The sequence below is a fragment of the Myotis lucifugus genome, unplaced genomic scaffold (assembly GCF_000147115.1).
Source record: "Myotis lucifugus unplaced genomic scaffold, Myoluc2.0 scaffold_285, whole genome shotgun sequence".
NCBI lineage: Eukaryota > Metazoa > Chordata > Mammalia > Chiroptera > Vespertilionidae > Myotis > Myotis lucifugus.
In genome coordinates, this window is record NW_005871333.1 from 425729 (window position 1) to 443022 (window position 17294).

Consider the following 17294-nt stretch of genomic DNA (forward strand, 5'->3'; position numbering starts at 1 on the left):
AGGCTCCAGGGATTTGGATTGGGGTAAGAATGCCTGTCTGTCTCCGTGATGGAGCTGAGTCGGTCGGCCCGCGAGGAGACAGCTGGCAGAAGCAGGCACAGACGGGGGGTGTCACCGATTGGGCAGAGCGTCACTGTGTCAAGTCCGTGACGAGTAAAAGCATTACATTTGGGAGAGAGAGCTAGGAGCACATTTTAAGTATAAGAGGGACTGCCCGGTGCCTCTGCAGGCGTCTGTCATCACAGAGGAAAAAGCCTGTGCCCTTCTGAAATCTGTTTCAGTCGAAATAAGGAAAAGACGGGTTTGTCCTGCAGCCCAGCCCTTCCAGGAAATCTTCCAGAAGGTGGCAGATGAAGGCAAGACTTCCTACGCAGAAGAGGGGCAAGCTCTCACCTTAATTCAATTTTTTTTCAAACAATATAAATGTATGTACGTGGCTTTAAATAACCATCTTCATTTTTCATTATAAAATCAATATAATCTGATATAGAAAGTTTGAAAAGTTAGAGGAGGGAATTACCTATGATCCCATAACACAAGCCCTGTTGTTTCCATGGGTCTGTTTTTTGTGTCCATATTTTTACGTGGTTGTCATAATACTTGACATGTCCTTTTTGTTTGCTGGTATGCAGTTGTTTGTTTTTGTAATTTGGCCAGGCTGCCCCTGCCTTTTAATGAACCCACTACCACCTCGTCTGGGTTACCTCAGTCTCTGCTCTCCCCGCCTGCCGTCAGCCTGGGCCAGGCAAAGAAGCAGGAAGACCAGCCCCCGATTCATGTCTCATCCCCCATCTCTGGAGGCTCTAGAGCAGCGGTTCTCAACCTGTGGGTCGAGACCCCTTTGGCGGTCGAACGACCCTTTCACAGGGGTCGCCTAAGACCATCCTGCATATCAAATATTTACATTATGATTCATAACAGTAGCAACATTACAGTTATGAAGTAGCAACGAAAATAATTTTATGGTTGGGTCACAACATGAGGAACTGTATTTAAAGGGCCAGAAGGTTGAGAACCATTGCTCTAGAGAGACATACAGAAAATGCAGAAAATATATATGTAGAGTTTAAAGCATAATTTAAAGCGAAAACCTGTGTAATCGCCCTCCCAGGTAGACTAGATAGGGTAGATGCAGCTTTTAAACAGCTTCCCGCACAGGTACCCCTCTCTAAACTCAGCCCCCCCTCCCTCCATAACCATATCCTGACTTCTCTCCTAGTAATTTCCTTGGTTTTGATGGAACCCAGTTTTTCTTCATGGCTCTACCACTCTCTGCCTAAACACTATAATTCATTTGGCCTGATTTTGAATGTTGTATGAATGGACTCATACCGTATTTACAATTTGGTGTCTTCCTTCTTCCCCTCAATTGTTTGCCAGATGGTGGTGGTGGCTGTAGTTCATACTCATTTTCAGTTCACAAGAAAAAAAAATGTAGTCTTATTTTCCCGCTCAATTTCTTCCCCAAATCTGGACTTTATGGGGTAGCCCAGGTTTGTGATTCTCTCGTAACTAGGAAAACTCATTCTCTCCCCGTTTTTGTGACTTTCCCCGCCCCACATCCGAGGATGTAGGTCTCAGACCAGGAAGGCCCTTGCCGGCTGCTCCGGCAGTGGGTGCCGGCCGCTCTGCCCTTTGGCTGTGGTTCTAGGAAACAGCCCCTCTGGGCCCCTGGAGGCCCTTGATCCACAGCTGCCACCCTGGCCAGGGCGGCGATAGAATTCCTTCTGGGGCCTGGAGACAGCTGGTGGGAGCGTGGAAAGCTCAGCAGGCAGAGGAATCCGCCGGGGTCAGCCGGGGAGGGTGGGTGATGGTGACCCCCCTGGTCACGAAAGGCCTGGTGTTCTCTGGCTCAGGCTTCGGTCAGGAGCCAGGAATTCTCGTCTCCGGTGTGTGCACACCCGCCTCTGCCCGGCTCCAGGACCCGGGCAGGAGGAGTGAGCCCTCACTTACTGCTGTTCCCCGTGCTCGGCCTCCCTGAGCCTCAGACGAAGAGGCTCCTGACCGCAGTGGTGGAGCCGGCACCTAAACGGAGCTAGTTCGCTGCTTCAGTGCGTGTGTGGGCTGTGTCACCACAAAGAGAAGCCTCGCACACACCCTCCGCTCTGTCCTCCGACAACTGCCCTGTCTCTCCTCGCTAATCTGGTTGAACAAGTGGTCTGCGCTCCGCTTCTTGCCACCCTCTCCTGGCTAATCCTTTGGAATCTCGCCTTTGCCCCCTGCGCACTGATGGTGTTTGCTCGCTAAACCAGCCACACTGGGCCGGGCCAGGGCATCTGAAGCCCGGGATTAAAACCTCTTACTTGATCTTAGCCTGTTAAGGACTCCCACGCCCCCTCTCCCCCAACCCCACTCCCCACCCCCCACGTCCCAGTTGCCATTAGAATTGGCTTAAATGCCACGGGCCCTTCACATCACCGGGCAGCTGTGTAGCTCTTGTCTCCCATGTTCCTTGATATCACAGTGCCGGTTTGTAAAATCACACATTTTTCTGTGGGTGCTACCCAAAAAATGAATGTGAGTCTTAAGCCAATGCCTGTTAAAAAGAAGAAATGTATGCCTTAAACCAGTCCCTGTCAGATTAATTTTAAGTCTTTATGTGCAAGAAGTGCCGTCTTTGCACCACGCTGGCCCCGTGTGTCTGTGCCGAGCCCCGAGCCCCGGTGTCCTCCGGCTGAGCTGCTGGAGGACAGACTGTGCCGGCTCCGCTCGTCTCGCACCTCCCGCAGGCACAGGGGAGCTGTGGAAGGTGATGACAGACGCAGGCGACTCCAACACCCAGTGCTGGGTTGTCATTTCCTTGGCAGGGCTAACCCGGGCGCCTTCCAGGAGTGAGAGGTGTGTGCGTTTCATGAATGAGAAGCAGCAGCTGCAGTAACCTTGACCCCCCTCGGCAGAATGCCCCCGGTGCCGTTATGCATGGAACTGCTCCACGGCCGTGAGAAGGGCAGGAGGTGGCGGTGCGGGAAATTTCGTTATTGGGTGGCAGGTAGCAATAACTGTTACTACTGGTATTTTAAACATGAAGAGGCTCTCTCGTGAAAGACTGCACTCCCGGGTTATAGTGTTACTCCCTCAACCCACACCAGAAGTCCCCGTTTCCCCAGCTTGCACATCACCAGCTTATCACCGATTTGGGAGCATAGGGAACCCAGGCCACAGAATCAGGAAATTGGGGGAAACAAGACGTGTACAGTTGGATAACTCTGGCATATCCAATGTACCCGCCATCTTGCTATGGAAGGCATCATTGTTTCCCTGAATAAATTGTAAAATCTTTAAGACCCTTATATTCGCAGCATAACATCACCCATAACACCATCCTAGATTGGTTCCCTTCGATTCAAGGTCACTGTCAGTGAAGTCCAACAGACCGAAGGGTGGACTGGATGAAGCTATGCGGCTCTGGAATTCCACATCTCTGATTTATTTTTCCTAATAGCATTTAACTATCTGGCATATTTTCCATTTTTGCCTGGGAGGACAGACATGTGGTTTGAATTCTTTCATTTGCATAGACAAAATAGCTGGATGATCAACGTTTTTGGCTAAACAAATAGGAATGTGCAATATAGTCAGAAGTCTTTAAAGGAGGTAGCATTTCTTTTAGGGCCCAGTTGCTACTTCATGATGATTTGATTATAATGTTCATTTCTGTCTAATGTGGTATCTCAGGCAGCTTGAGCTGCTCTAATAATACCATAGACTCTGTGGCTTAAACAACAGAAACTCATTCCTCACAGTTCTGAAGGCTAGGCCGTCCAAGATCAAGGCGCCCACTAATTTAGTTCCTAGTGAGAACTTCCTTGCTTGCAGTCATCTGCTCTCTGTATCCTCATACGGTGGAGAGAGAGAGAGAAATCTCATGTTTCTTCTTATAAAGGCACTAATACCACTTATGAGGGCCCACCCTCGTGACCTAAGTACCTCCCAGAGATCCCATCTTCAAATATCATCACAATGGGATTAGGGCTCCAAGGTATGAATGTGAGAGGGACATAAACATTTAGTCCATAGCATGAAGTTAGCCAGTGGGCCAGATATTGGCTCACTGGCTACATCGAATTTTAGAGTAAAATGGGTGACTTGAAGCATCATAAATGAGTAAAACTGACCCTCTCTAGACCGTGACCACTGACTAGAATATTCTCTGAATATGCTGTCCCAACCAGAGCAGAGGGAAAGACAGTCATAGCCAGTGGCTTGTGCGGTGCTTAGGAGCATCTATTTTAACAATTGTGCTCAAGGTCTTCCCCTTTGGGGGGACTCTCTTAAGAGGTCCAAGGTACCTCCCCACCCACCTCACTGTTATGTTTACACACTTGGACACAGACACTCTGTGGGAATAGATGCCAGTAACAACTTTCCTTTGTTTGGTTTAGAACAGACTAGCAGAGAAAGCTGTAGGAATGAAGCACTAATGAGGTTACTAGGGAGGTAAGAAGCATAGTGAATGTCAACCGTCAACAGCAAGGGGGCTTAAACAGCAAATTTATTTTCTCACAGTTCTGAAGGCTGGAAGTCTGAGTCAGGGAGCCGGTATGGTGGGTTCTAGTGAGGTCTCTTCCCGGCTGATAGACGGCCATCTTCTCTCTGTGGCCTTCTGTGCATGTGCATGGTGCGCAGAAGTGGGGGGTGGGGGGGAAGCACTCTAGTGTCTCTTCTTATGAGGACACTAATCCAGTTCCATCAGGGCCCCACCCTTATGACCTTAATTAACCTTAAAAACTTAAAAAACTTCCTTAGAGGCTCCATCTGCAAATACAGCCCCACTGGAAATTTGGGAGAACATAAACATTCAGTCCACAATAACTCTGAAGGCAACAGTCTGGCTCTCAATCCTTATTCCTGTTACAAACTAGGTGTGTGGCTTTGAGGAAATTCTCTAGCTTTAAAAAATATGGATTCTGGGGACCCAGTCTGGATCAAATTTCTGGGGGTGGGGCTTGAGCATAGGTACTTTTCAAAAGCTCCTTAGATGAGCTTATCAATGTGCAACCAGCTGAGTAGTGGAGTTTTTGAGGCAAATACAGGAGGGTGAACTGAAGCAGAAACCGTCTGAAGAATGATGTGAATGAAACAGCTGTGAGGCTTGGAGAATTTGGCTCTCTGATATCTTCATATGGCATCGTGGGCACATTCTCCGTACAAGACATCTGGGTTTGACTCAGCTACTTCTAGCCGTAAATTCCTTACTTAGCAGTTTTAGCCTTCTCACCTGTAAAACACCAGTCCTCAGGTTTTCTCTGGAATAAAATGAGATGGTAGATATGAAGAGGCTCTAGAACAGCCGTGGGCAAACTACGGCCCGTTTGAAATGAATAAAACTAAAAAAAAAAAAAAAAGACCGTACCCTTTTATGTAATGATGTTTACTTTGAATTTATATTAGTTCACACAAACACTCCATCCATGCTTTTGTCCCGGCCCTCCGGTCCAGTTTAAGAACCCATTGTGGCCCTCGAGTCAAAAAGTTTGCCCACCCCTGCTCTAGAACCTACATGCATTTCAGGAAGGTAAACACTGAGGCTGCTTTGGGCCCCGACTTTGCCCTGACTGCCAACTGTGTTGTGATTCCCAGTAAGTCCCGCTATGAGGTCAGTGACCCTCATCTATAGACCATAGAATCTATTGGCTATAGGACCAATGTCCTCCGGCTGTGGAGACACTTCCTCCTCATCCCCACTCACTTAACTCTGCCCATTGACTTTGAGCTCTAATGAGGAGGGACGGGACCTTGGTGACAGTGAAAGGGGACTTTGACCTTGACCAATGTCCCCCTCTCCTCTTCCGTAGGAACATGCTTGCCAATTCAGCCAGCGTGCGGATTCTCATCAAGGGAGGCAAGGTGGTGAACGATGACTGCACCCACGAGGCCGATGTCTACATTGAGAATGGCATCATCCAGCAGGTGGGCCGTGAGCTCATGATCCCCGGCGGGGCCAAGGTGATCGATGCCACTGGGAAACTGGTGATCCCTGGAGGCATCGACACCAGCACCCACTTCCACCAGACCTTCATGAACGCCACGTGCGTGGATGACTTCTACCACGGGACCAAGGTAATGCTCCTCTTTGGCGTCTTCTCTTTCTGGTGCTACTCCTGAGTAGACACCGGTGAACCAGGTGCTCCCACTGTATTGCGAGAGGAGAAGAGTGCTCTCATGGGAGCCACTGTGGCAACTAAAATGAAGTGTAGACGTCAATGATTTTTAGTATATTTACCATAAGTTGGTTTTGACTATTTATGAAAATGAAATCAGGCGGTATGTACCCTTGTGTCGGCTTCTTTCGCTCAACGTTATTTTTGTGAAATTCACCCATGTTGTTGTGCATCGTTTGCTTTCATTACTTTATAGTATCCCACTGTATGATAGACCACATATCGCACTTACCCATGCTGCTATCAGTGGGCACTTGGGTAGTTGCTAGTTTGAGGCGATTACCAACACTGTTGCCCTGAGCATTCTCACCCCTGTCTTTTGGCAGATGTGTCCGCACACATGTCTGTTGGGCATATTCCTAGGACTGGGATTGCTGGGTCCTAGGGTAACGTATGTTCAGCTTTTGCCAAATCATTTTCCAAACTGGTTGTAACAGTGTTACTCCCAACAGTCGTGTAAGAGAGGTCCCAGTATTTACCATCAACATAATGCCGATAACCAGACCCGTCCGTGTTGGGGTCCATTCTGTAGTATGCTCAGGCCTTGCACCAAAAATTATAGCTTCCTGGTTACTTTCCCCACCTGGGAGACCTTTAGTCCAGGGCCGGATGCCACACCGTCACTACTCTGTTTCCTAGCCTCTCGGAAGGCAGGCTGGCCTTCTTTGTCCTATGTTCACACTGTCATCTGCCAGGCCTCATTAGCCAGGAGTGACAGCTTTCCCCCTGAGAGCCTTTAGCTCTTTAGAGCCAGTGAAGACCTCTGCACATGCATCTCTGTGCAAGGTGGTGGGTAGCGCTTGATCTTTTCCAGGCCTCTCATCCATGGGAGCCGCTGCCTCTGGAAATCACATAAAAGCCCCTGTGTGATTCAAGGCCCCAGCTCTCCCATTCCTGCAGGCTCGGGCTGCCTCAGGCACCCCCTGTATGCCAGGCCCTAGTGGTGGGGAATTTAAGGGTCCATAGACCCTGAGCTGCCCTGGCTGGTGGTGTCCCCTAACAGACCCTTTGGTTATATCCACCCCCTAAACAAGATTGTGCCTTGTCCTTGTCCCTCAGCTCATATTGAGAAAGGCAATCCTCCCTGGACCCCTGGACCCCTTCAGTAGACCCTTTCCGGAGTCCTGCCTGTGGCCTCCCATCCTCCCAAGAACTGGCTTCCTGTCCCATTTCCCCTCCCTCCCAGGATTTCCCCTCCACAGTGGTGCTCCTACCATTGGATATGTTGGCTTCCTCTTTCCTCTAGTTCCTGACCATCTCCTGGGGAGAGAAAGTGCTCTCCTGTTGCAGGCTGCTCCCGGGAATGTGTGGATTTAATTATTCACGCGGCCTGTGGCCCTTGCACAGTCTGCACCCTGATCCATTGCCACTGACCTACTTCGTACCTTCTAAGAAAGGCAGCAGTGGATTCACTTTAGGCATCTGGGTTTATAATGGAATAATAATCCCAAGGAAAAGCTCACCCGAGTGATTAGCCCCGAGAAAAAGAGAGATCAAGTTGCACCTTTTTGTTCTTGTCCGACAGATCCGTGGGGCCTTGAACTCCGCACCCCCTATGCTCCTGCAGGCTTGTCAGTTTGGCAGCAGCAGCCAGGGCTGGGAAAACAAGACTGTGAAAGCCTGGCTTTTCTGAAAGCATCTGGGACTCCATTGTCCTGGGTCTGAAGGGATTTCTCCAGCACGTCTTTAACAAACGCCTTGCCCGCCCTTGCCTCTGTCAGAGGCTGTGACAAGCTCTGCCTGGCTCCCCTGGCTCTGCGTCTCATGCTCACAGCTGGTCACTTGATCCTCCTCCCCACACCCCACACCCTCCCAACCTTTAGACCCCGCCTTCCCCAAGGCCACTACCTGGGTTTCCAGACCACCAGGACCACCTGCTTGTTAATATTGCAGACTCCATCGAGGACAGGGGTTATCTCCTGTGGGGAGGCGAGGGAATGCGGGGAGGAGAGAGGACCAGGAACAGCAACTGGGTTAATAAAGGTCTAGGATTCCAGGTGGCCATGGGGTCTTTTCTTCTTCTTCTTCTTCCTGACTTATAAGTTATACTTATTCTTTAGTGTATATCTAATATTACACAATAAAGAATGTCAGTGCACCCCACCAGTGGCTCTTCCTGGCCAGGTGGGAATATCAAAACAAGCTTTTTAAACTGCTGGCACAACCCCTTCACTAAGATTGGGGGCGGGGAGCATGGACAATAGAATAAAAAGCTTCCTAGATGCCTTTTCTGCTCCTGCTCCTCCAAAAATAAATCAATAACCGCCGTGTAGGCTAAGGATAGGGAACCTTTTTTCTGCCAAGGGCCATTTGGATATTTATAACATCATCCACGGGCCATACAAAATTAGCCTGCTATATTTGGGCAACGTTTAATTAACTCACCCCTAATGCCTTGGCAGGACCAGGCTAAATGATTTTACCAAATGATTTCACAGGCCTTATATGGCCTGAGGGCCGGACGTTCCCCACCCCTGGTCTAGGCCAATGGTTTTCAACCCTTGGCAGCAGATTATAAGTCAGAACTATTTGGGGGATTTTAATTTAAATAATACTAGTGTCCAGGCCCCACCCAGACCAATGGAAGCAATGTTTCTAGGTCTGCCTCTCCCCGTTGCATTTTTTAAAGCATCTTTGATGATTCTAACACTGGCAGGCACCTTATAAAGGAACTTTCTCAGCTGTTTTGTATGGCACGTTGTCCTGGCTGTTACTTCTGTCACCTAACTGACCCTCACCTTTCGTGCCAGGGCTGACCACTGAATCCCCTTTGAAAGCTGGGGCCTGCCTTGCTCTTGCCAGTCTTATTTATTTCCTTCTCTCCTATGTACATGCCAGGGTCCCGTCACCGGGCTCCCAAACCCCACCCTGTACTTGCTAAGTTTCCCTGGCCCCGTGTTCTGCCCTCCTGTCCATGCCCCATAGAAACCATCAGGGAGAGAGGAGTTGGCCGTGGTAGAGGTGTCATCAAACGGAAGTCCGGCTGGGTGCCTCCCTCTTCTTTGATGGCCCAGAGATTCCCTCCTGTCTGTGCCAGAGCCATCTGGCCCCAGAGACAGCCTCCCACTAACTCAGAATCAGTAGCAGCAGGACATCTATTCTGGTAGTCAACCTACAATGGAAGCCAAATGCTAACCAGAAGGGTGCTTGGCCAGCGTGGGATCTGCCCAGAGAATGTTCAGTGGCGTAAGGAAGCTAGGATGGCCTGCCACATCCCAGCCGCCGGGGAGGGTCCTGACACTCCTCCTCCCCCTGCAGAGGAGTCCTGAGTAGGATAGGCTAGGACAGTGGTCGGCAAACTGTGGCTCTCGAGCCGCAGTTTGCCAACCACTGGGCTAGGACATAAATGAATTCCCTTTGGTGCCCCACCTGCCAACATCCTTACCAAGGCCCCATTTATCCTTTGGGCAGGCTGTGTGCTGTTTGCCTTTGAAATTTGCTCTCTTGGAATTAAGCCTTTAAGTGCTTCTCACTTCCTTCTTGTAGCTTGACTCCAGTGTTCTGTCCGTTTCTGTTTAATTCTGGCTTAAAATGTCTTAAGTCTTTTATAAAGCTCTGTAATAACATTTCTTGCCCGGACAGTGTGGCTCAGTGGTTGAGCCTCAACCCAGGAACCAGGAGGTCACGGTTCAATTCCCGGTCAGGGCACATGCCCAGGTTGTGGGCTCAATCCCCAGTAGGGGGCATGCAGGAGGCAGCGGATCAGCGATTCTCTCTCATCACTGATGTTTCTATCTCTCTCTCTCTCCCTGTCCCTTCCTCTCTCTGAAATCAATGAAATGACATTTCCTAGCTTATTGGGATCCAGACTCATATGATCTTGCTCATTAATTGATGTTCCCAAGTTCATGCGTGTCTGTAAAAAGCTGGAAGGGACCTTAGAAATCTAGTCCCACCCTCTCATTGATGGATTGATAGGAGGATGAATGAGTTGCCCCAAATCCCAGAGGTAATTGGACCAGAATGCAAGTTTCTAAGTCTGAGGCCCTTTTCACTACGCCACTCAGGGGTTCCTGAAACCCCAGAGCTGGACAGACACCCCTTCCAGACAATCTGTGACTTCTTGATGGGCTTCATGCAAATAGCTGCCTTGGCTCTGTGGCTCTGAACATACCTGGGCCAGAGGAGGGCATCCCGGAACAGACATACCTCAGGCAGACAGTGGAGTGAGCTCTGTGCCCCTCCAGGCAGCGCTTTACAAAACACCTCTCCTCCCTGGAGAGTAACGTCGATGTCAGTGCCTTCGAGCTGACAGCTTTTACCATTTACAAATGAATGGTTGCTCTGAGGATTAATGAAGTGATGCAGGAAAAACACTTCACCTAGCGCCTGGCACAGAGGACTAGTGTGCATGCGATAAACGTCGGTCCCCAGGCCGTCTCTCTGTCTTCCAGTCTCTTAGGTTATTGGATCCACCCACTTTGACTTTACAGCGAAATTATTCGCTGTCTATCTAGTGCCCGTGATGCCTGTGGCCCTGGGCCAGCTGCTGCCACACTGTGCCCACTCTGCCTGCTGACCCGCCGCCCTTCTGGCCTGGCTGTGCCGGTTGGGATCAGCAAAGCTGGCTCCTCTCTGTGTCTTCTGCGTCACCCACAGTCGCACTAGAACCCCAGGAGTGCTTCATGAGGTGACTCCCCTCCCCAGCCACCTGGAGGACATCCCTTCTCCTACCTCTTCAGCTGGCAGGCACCTCATACCTGACAGGAGATGTATTAATTGTCTACTATTTTCTAACAAACTACCACAAATTTAGCCATTTAAAACAATACCCGCTTTGAGCTCACAGTTCCGGGTCCGAAGTCTGGTCCTGGTGGGACTGGCTTCTCTGCTCGGGGCCTCACAAGGGTATACAGATGGGCTGTGTTCCCATCTGGAGTTCAGGGTCCTCTGCTACGTTCACGAAGTTGTAGCAGGATTCAGTTTCTTGCAGTTCAAGGACTCAAGTCCCCAATTCCTTGCTGGCTATATCCGCTGAGGGCCCATCTCAGCTCCCAGAGGCCGTCAGCATTGCTTGCCATGTGGCCCCTCCATCCTCAAATCCACGCTCTGAAAGGTTGCCAGTTCAAATCCAGGTCAGGGCACATGCCCGAATTGCTGGCTTGATCCCTGGTGGGGGGCTTGCAGAAGTCAGCCGATTAATGTTCCGCTCCCACATTGATGTTTCTGTCTCTCTCCGTCTCCCTTCCTCTCTCTCTAAAAATCAATAATAATCTTTTTAAAAACCCTTTTTAAAGATTCCACATTTACTTTTTTTTTTCTTTCATCAAAAGTCACCTTGGCCACCCTTTACTTCACAGCTTTCTGTGCCTCCTCTCGTGTCCCTGCTTGAGAACCTGCAATGGCTCCCTGTTGACTACAACATCAAGTTTGGTCTCTGGATCTGCACCCTGGGCACCTCCCCACCAGACCTTGTGTTCCCATCTATTCCCCATTCCCAGCTGCTCCCCAGCTTGTGCCCATCCATCAGGAAGGCGGTTTTCTCAGCCCCTTCCCTTATGACCATCCATGCTCCCTCCTGCCATCCCTCCCGCCCATCCACAGAACCCCTCCTCAAGGCCTACCCCACTCATGCCACACTCTTCCTCCAGCTCATTCAGATCCAGAATCCTCCTTTCTTCTCACCAACTGAAATAATTTGTCATCCTGGGCTTTCAAATTGTGTCCTGTATAAAGTTCTTATCAGCTAGATTGAAGACTCTTTAAGGGGTAAAGACCATAGCTTATGTTTAACTCATGGCTCACCACAGAGCTCTAAACATATAATAGACATTCAAGAAATAGATGAACGTCAGCATAGCATGGTAGTTGTGAACACAAAAGGGAGGAGACTGCCGGATTAGAATTCCAGCTCCACATTTACTAGCTGTGTGATTTGGGTAAGTTCACGTCTCTGTCCCTCAATTTCCTTCTCTGAAAAATGGAGATTATATTAGTATTTTGTGAATATGAGTGACTATTTGTAAAGAACTTAAAATAGTCTTGGGCACTTACTAAGCACAATATGAGTGTTAAGTAAATAAATAGTGCTGATCGAGGACCAACTCTTGGAAAATCCGTTTGTACAGGTTCCTCATGAGTATGTATTAAACTGTTAAGCATCAAATAGAAATCAAAAAAACTGGATTCCATTTCACTTTTTAAAAAAATATGTTTTATTGATTCTTTTAGAGAAAGAGCAAGGGAGATGGAGAGAGAGAGAAGCGTTGATCAGCTGCCTCCCCCAATGGGGCTCAAACCTGCAACCCAGGCTTGCATGGGACGACACCCAACCAACTGAGCCACACCAGCCCGGGCTCCATTTCAATGCTGAGTGTTGACTGTGTGTTTTAGATTTCAAATGGAATCTAATCACGATGATGATGAATTCTAGTTGTGTCTCTCATTCTCTTGTAAGCAGAAATAGCCAGTCTTAAACTCTGTAGGCATCAGGGGCTATTTAAAGATGCCCTGCTTCAAATCAGTTATCTTGCTTAACAAGACTTGCTGGCACCTTTCCTTCGACATCTACATTAATTGGCAGGCCAAAATGTAGGCCAGGCTGACCCCTCTTAGAACAAATGGAAGAGAGGAGATCTATCCTTTCTTACAAATGTTTCACATCTAGTATTGGAAAAAAATCTCCTATGGTGCCCAAGCAGCTCCTCGATCCTTACAATAAAGAGTGTTTGCAAAGAACTTATCTACATAGAGATTGTTATGTTTTAAAACTTTTGGCTCAAAATAGAAATAAACTCACCCTCTGTGATAGACCCCAAGCATCTTGGAAACCTTTCATAGTTCATACAAGGAGTTCTGCTTTTATACTCTCCTCCTTTAGGGTTTAAAAAAAGAAAAAAGGGAGAAGGGAAACACATTACGTACTGGATGTATGCTTCAGTGATGCTTATAGTACATGAATTATATATCTTTTTCCAATTTATTTTCTTAAAGCTTGCACATTTTTTTCATATTTCAAGAAATATTTGAATATGGCCTTAGAAGCTTCAAAAGTCTCGGTTGGAAATATCTCTTCTCCCAGACCTCACTAAGGTTTTCCATATTCCTGTGCTAAAGGTAAGGGTCTTAGAATGGTTCATTGACAGGTGGAAATGACGGTAGACACCTTACCTTGTCCTCCTGGTGGTTCCTGCCTCCTTGTTCCCTCAGGTTGTCAGGGCAGCCAACCATTTTTCCTCCATCTGATCCTTCTTTGTTTCTTGTTATTTAAAAATTAGAAGCTATAGGATTTTTAATTAATGATTATATGAAGATAAAACTATGGGCCAACTACAATGAGAACTTTCTTATTAACCATCATCTATCTGTCATACTACACACACACATTCACACACTTAGACACTTTCACATACTCATAGTCCACACGTTCACACACTCACCCTCACTAAGACACAGAATTCTAGAGCTGGAAATACCATTAGAGGTGAATGAATCCAACCGCTAATCCATAAATAACTTTCCTATTTAGATTGAAACTCTCCACGGTATTCTAAATTAATATTTTAAAATAAAATTAAATTCGATATATGGTGGGGAATTCTATTCTTGGGAAGAGTATGTATAGAAGGGAGGTCATGATTAAGTAACCTAGGAAGCCACCTTTTTATTTTTTTAATCTCTGTGTTACTTCCCGCCCCCCGTCCCCCCCACTGCAGCAACTTGATTAAGGTGTAATTGACATATAATAAGCCGCTCATTTTAAAAGCATGTAGTTTGGTATGTTTTGACATATGTATACACTGGGAAGCAGCACCATTAATATAATAAGCATATTCGTCGCCCCCAAAAGTTTCTTTGTGGCCCTTGTAATCCTTCCCCGCCCCAGGTAGCCACTGACCTGTTTCCTTCCGTTAGGTCTCCGTTCTTCTTGGGGTCCTTGGTTACCGCCACGCCCGCGCTGCAGCTTCTCTTGTCTGGTTTGGTGCCCTGGCTCTCACTCCGCAGGCTTATGACACTCCAGGGCTCATGTTTGGGAGAGCGCTCTGGCTTCCGATCTCCAAGCCCTAGACTCAGTGGCCCATCAAAGGATGTTTTTCCTGCTGTGTGGGAAACGGAGCTTGTTGAGCTTCCGAAGGGCTCCAGGACCCCGGCCCCCGGGTGGCACCGGGCTGCGCATGGCTCTCCAGGGGACCTACCCTTGAGCTCCCATCCCCTGCCCTTCCGGCCTGGACCTCAGGCCCGCTGGTCAGAGCGCTTCGTTGTCCATTTTACCCTTATTTTGACCTTTGAAGCCCCTCAGGCAGGTCTTCTCCTTCCTTTCCCAGGGGCCTGGGAAGCTGAGTCTCAGGAAGTGAAATAACTTGCCAAGCTCATAAGTGCTGGGCCAGGTCTGCCTGCCCACCTGCCACTCCAGCCCCCATTCCTCCAGGCCAGGGTCCCCGGAGGCCTCAGGCAGGCTCCCCAGCAGTTCAATGGCGCTGTTGTCACTTAGCTTTGGGACCAAAAGGAGGGACTCTCGGAGGGAAGAAGAGCAAGTGGGGTTGCGTGTGGCTTATTTCTGGATTGTTGATACATCCCTCCCCGCCGGCATCTGCGGGCAGCCTGGGCTTTTCAGAAAGGGGGCTGTGGCCTGCTGGCTTGTAAACGTTCCCACTCTGGGACGCGAAGGGGCTTTGCTAAGGAGGAGGGTGACAAAGGGCCCCTCTGTGCGCCTCTAGTTTAGAATGGTCTCCCTGGGCTTCTCAGAAGCTGGCAGCCATGTATTCCTGCCACAACTCCCTTTGAGGATCATCTCCAGTCTCCATGGTAACTGCATGTCGGGAGACAGCCGGCTCTGTGCTGTGGCTTTGTATTAAACACAATGAATTTAAATTGGATGCTCGGCAGTGAAGATAATCATTCTGGATTAGAGAGGAAGCCTGGAGCTCCTCATTTCATAATTTTTGATGTTGGCACAATTCTCAGTGTGAGCCCTGTAATCCGAGCCCAGGCCACACCTCCCTCTCTGTTTCCGAACTACAGTGAGGCCCCATTTTCACTTGGGTTTTTCTCCTCCCTTGACAAGGGAGTCTGGGAGCCAGGAGCCCCTCCGTCAGGCCAGGGCTTGAGCTCTAGGAGGGGCAGCCTGTGCAAAGGAGACCTGGGGGCTCCGGACTCCGACGGACCCTCCTTCGGTCTGGCTGTCTGACTTCCTCAGCCTCCGTATCTGTAAAAGGAGAAGAGTCACCTGCACCCTCCGGAATAATATTTTTTAAATGTTATTGCGATAAAATGTACCATTTTAATCATTTTCAAGTGCACAGCTCACAGAGACAGTGAGTGCATTCAGTGTTGTCACCACACGAATCCATCTCCAGTACTTCTTCATGTCCCAGCTGAAGCGCCTCACCTACTCAATTCTAACTTCCATCCCCGCTCCCCTCCGCACCTGGCAGCCACCACTCTCCGTTCTGTGTCTATGAACTGACGGCTCGTGTAAGTGGAATCCTATCGCACGTGTCCATTTGTGACCGGCTTGTTTCCTTCAGCATGAGGTCCTGCAGTTCATCCCTGCTGGAGCATGCGTCAGGATTTCCCCCCTTTTTAAGGCTGGATAATCTTGCACTGTGTGGATAGACCACGTTTTGTTTATCCACTGATGGGCACTTGGGTTGCTTCCACCTTTTGACTATTTTGAATAATGCTGCTATGAACATGGGCGTGCAGATATCTGAGTCCTCTGCTCAATTACAGAGTCATTTTGAGGATAGAATTAGATGATAAGTGTTAAGAAACATGATAAGAAACATCAATGATGAGAGAGAATCACTGATGGGCTGCCTCCTGTACGCCCCCTACCCGGGATGGAGCCTGCAACCCAGGCATGTGCCCTGACCAGGAATCAAGCCCAGTCCTCCTGGTTCCTGGGTCGACGCTCATCTACTGAGCCACACCGGCCGGGCTATAGGGAAAGTCTTAAGCATGGAAATGTGCAGTAAAAACCATGCCTGTTTTTACATTCCTCCCACAGTTGGTATTCATATATTCCTAGTTCCAAAAGGAGATATGTTAGAGCCGATGCATATACTTCCTCATCCGTTATCTATTTTAAGCACAGCCTCTGGGAGACCCCGAAGCTGGGGTGGGGTGCCCCCAGGCTCTGAGTTTCTGTGCTTAGTTACTATTTCAGCAGATTAGATCTGTTCCCAGTATTACAGAAAAGTGTAGGATTTGGGGTAAAAATACCTAGATCCATTCTGGCTCATCTCTAAAAAACCGAGATGATGAACATGTGTTGCATATGGTGTTTGTGACCATTCGGTGCGGGAAGTATTCTGCTGTGTGGATACACTTTCTGCAGAGGCAGAAAGGGACCCGGCCCTTGGGCTGGTTTGCAACTTTCCGGGAGAGTCCCTCTGGGTCTGGTTTCATCCAGAAGTTTCCAGGCCCCTCCCAGGTGAGCATGTCTGGGTCCCGGGAACCATCCTTCGCTGTAGAGCCTCTGAAATTAGCCTTTCCTGGCTGGGTCATGAGGGCCAGCTCCCCTTTGTATTTAGGCGTTTGTGACCAGGGAAGGAGGCAGGAGCTCTTGTGGCCCCTGCATGATCCCCGCTGCTCCCTGCAGGTGGCAGTCAGGCCTGTTCTTTTTTTTGGGGGGGGGGGGGGGCTGGGGAAGAGGGGAAGAGAACACTTATTTATTTATAAAATCACAGAGGTAGAAAAAGTGATTTCTAGAAGAAATGGGCGTAGGAAATGAGTTACGGAGGTAAAGGAAGGGCCCTAGGAGCCTAGGAGTGAGGAAGGTAGTGGTACTGCGCCTTCTGGGGGAGGGGAAGGGAAAGGGAAAAGGAAAGGGAAAGGCGTGGTGGTTGGGGGGGGGGGGGAGCGCTCTGGGTCCTCAGTCCTAAGGGTTTAAGGGTGGAGACTCAGGGGAGGCCCCAGGGGAAGATCTCAACAGAATATTCAGCAGTTTTCCAGGTGTCTCCACTGATTGATGGGCCGGCACCAGGGCAGGGGTCATGATCCCATGCAGCTGGTCCTGAGGTCAGCAGCGGCTGGTTTTGTTGCTTTTTGGGGGGGCCTGGAGCTGAAATACAACTGAGGCCTAGATGTTATCTCTAGGGAGGGAAGGTCAGGGGTCCAAACCGCGTGACCAGCGATATACTAGGGGAGAAAAGTCACCCTGGCCTGAGCCGGTTTGGCTCACTGGATAGC

The 17294-nt window shown here is 49.1% G+C and overlaps 1 protein-coding gene across 4 annotated transcripts in view; it reads left to right on the forward strand.

Moving 5' to 3' along the window:
- Positions 1-17294, forward strand: part of DPYSL5 (dihydropyrimidinase like 5) — a 56585-nt gene that overhangs the window by 14868 nt on the left and 24423 nt on the right. For 3 of the 4 annotated variants that reach the window (XM_006099799.3, XM_023763442.1, XM_023763443.1), the window contains exon 2: positions 5796-6060. In XM_006099799.3, coding sequence (XP_006099861.1) covers positions 5800-6060 — 261 coding nt within the window. In that variant the 5' untranslated portion in view covers positions 5796-5799. The remainder of the gene's footprint in view (positions 1-5795; positions 6061-17294) is intronic. The other variant, XM_023763444.1, reaches the window with a different exon arrangement.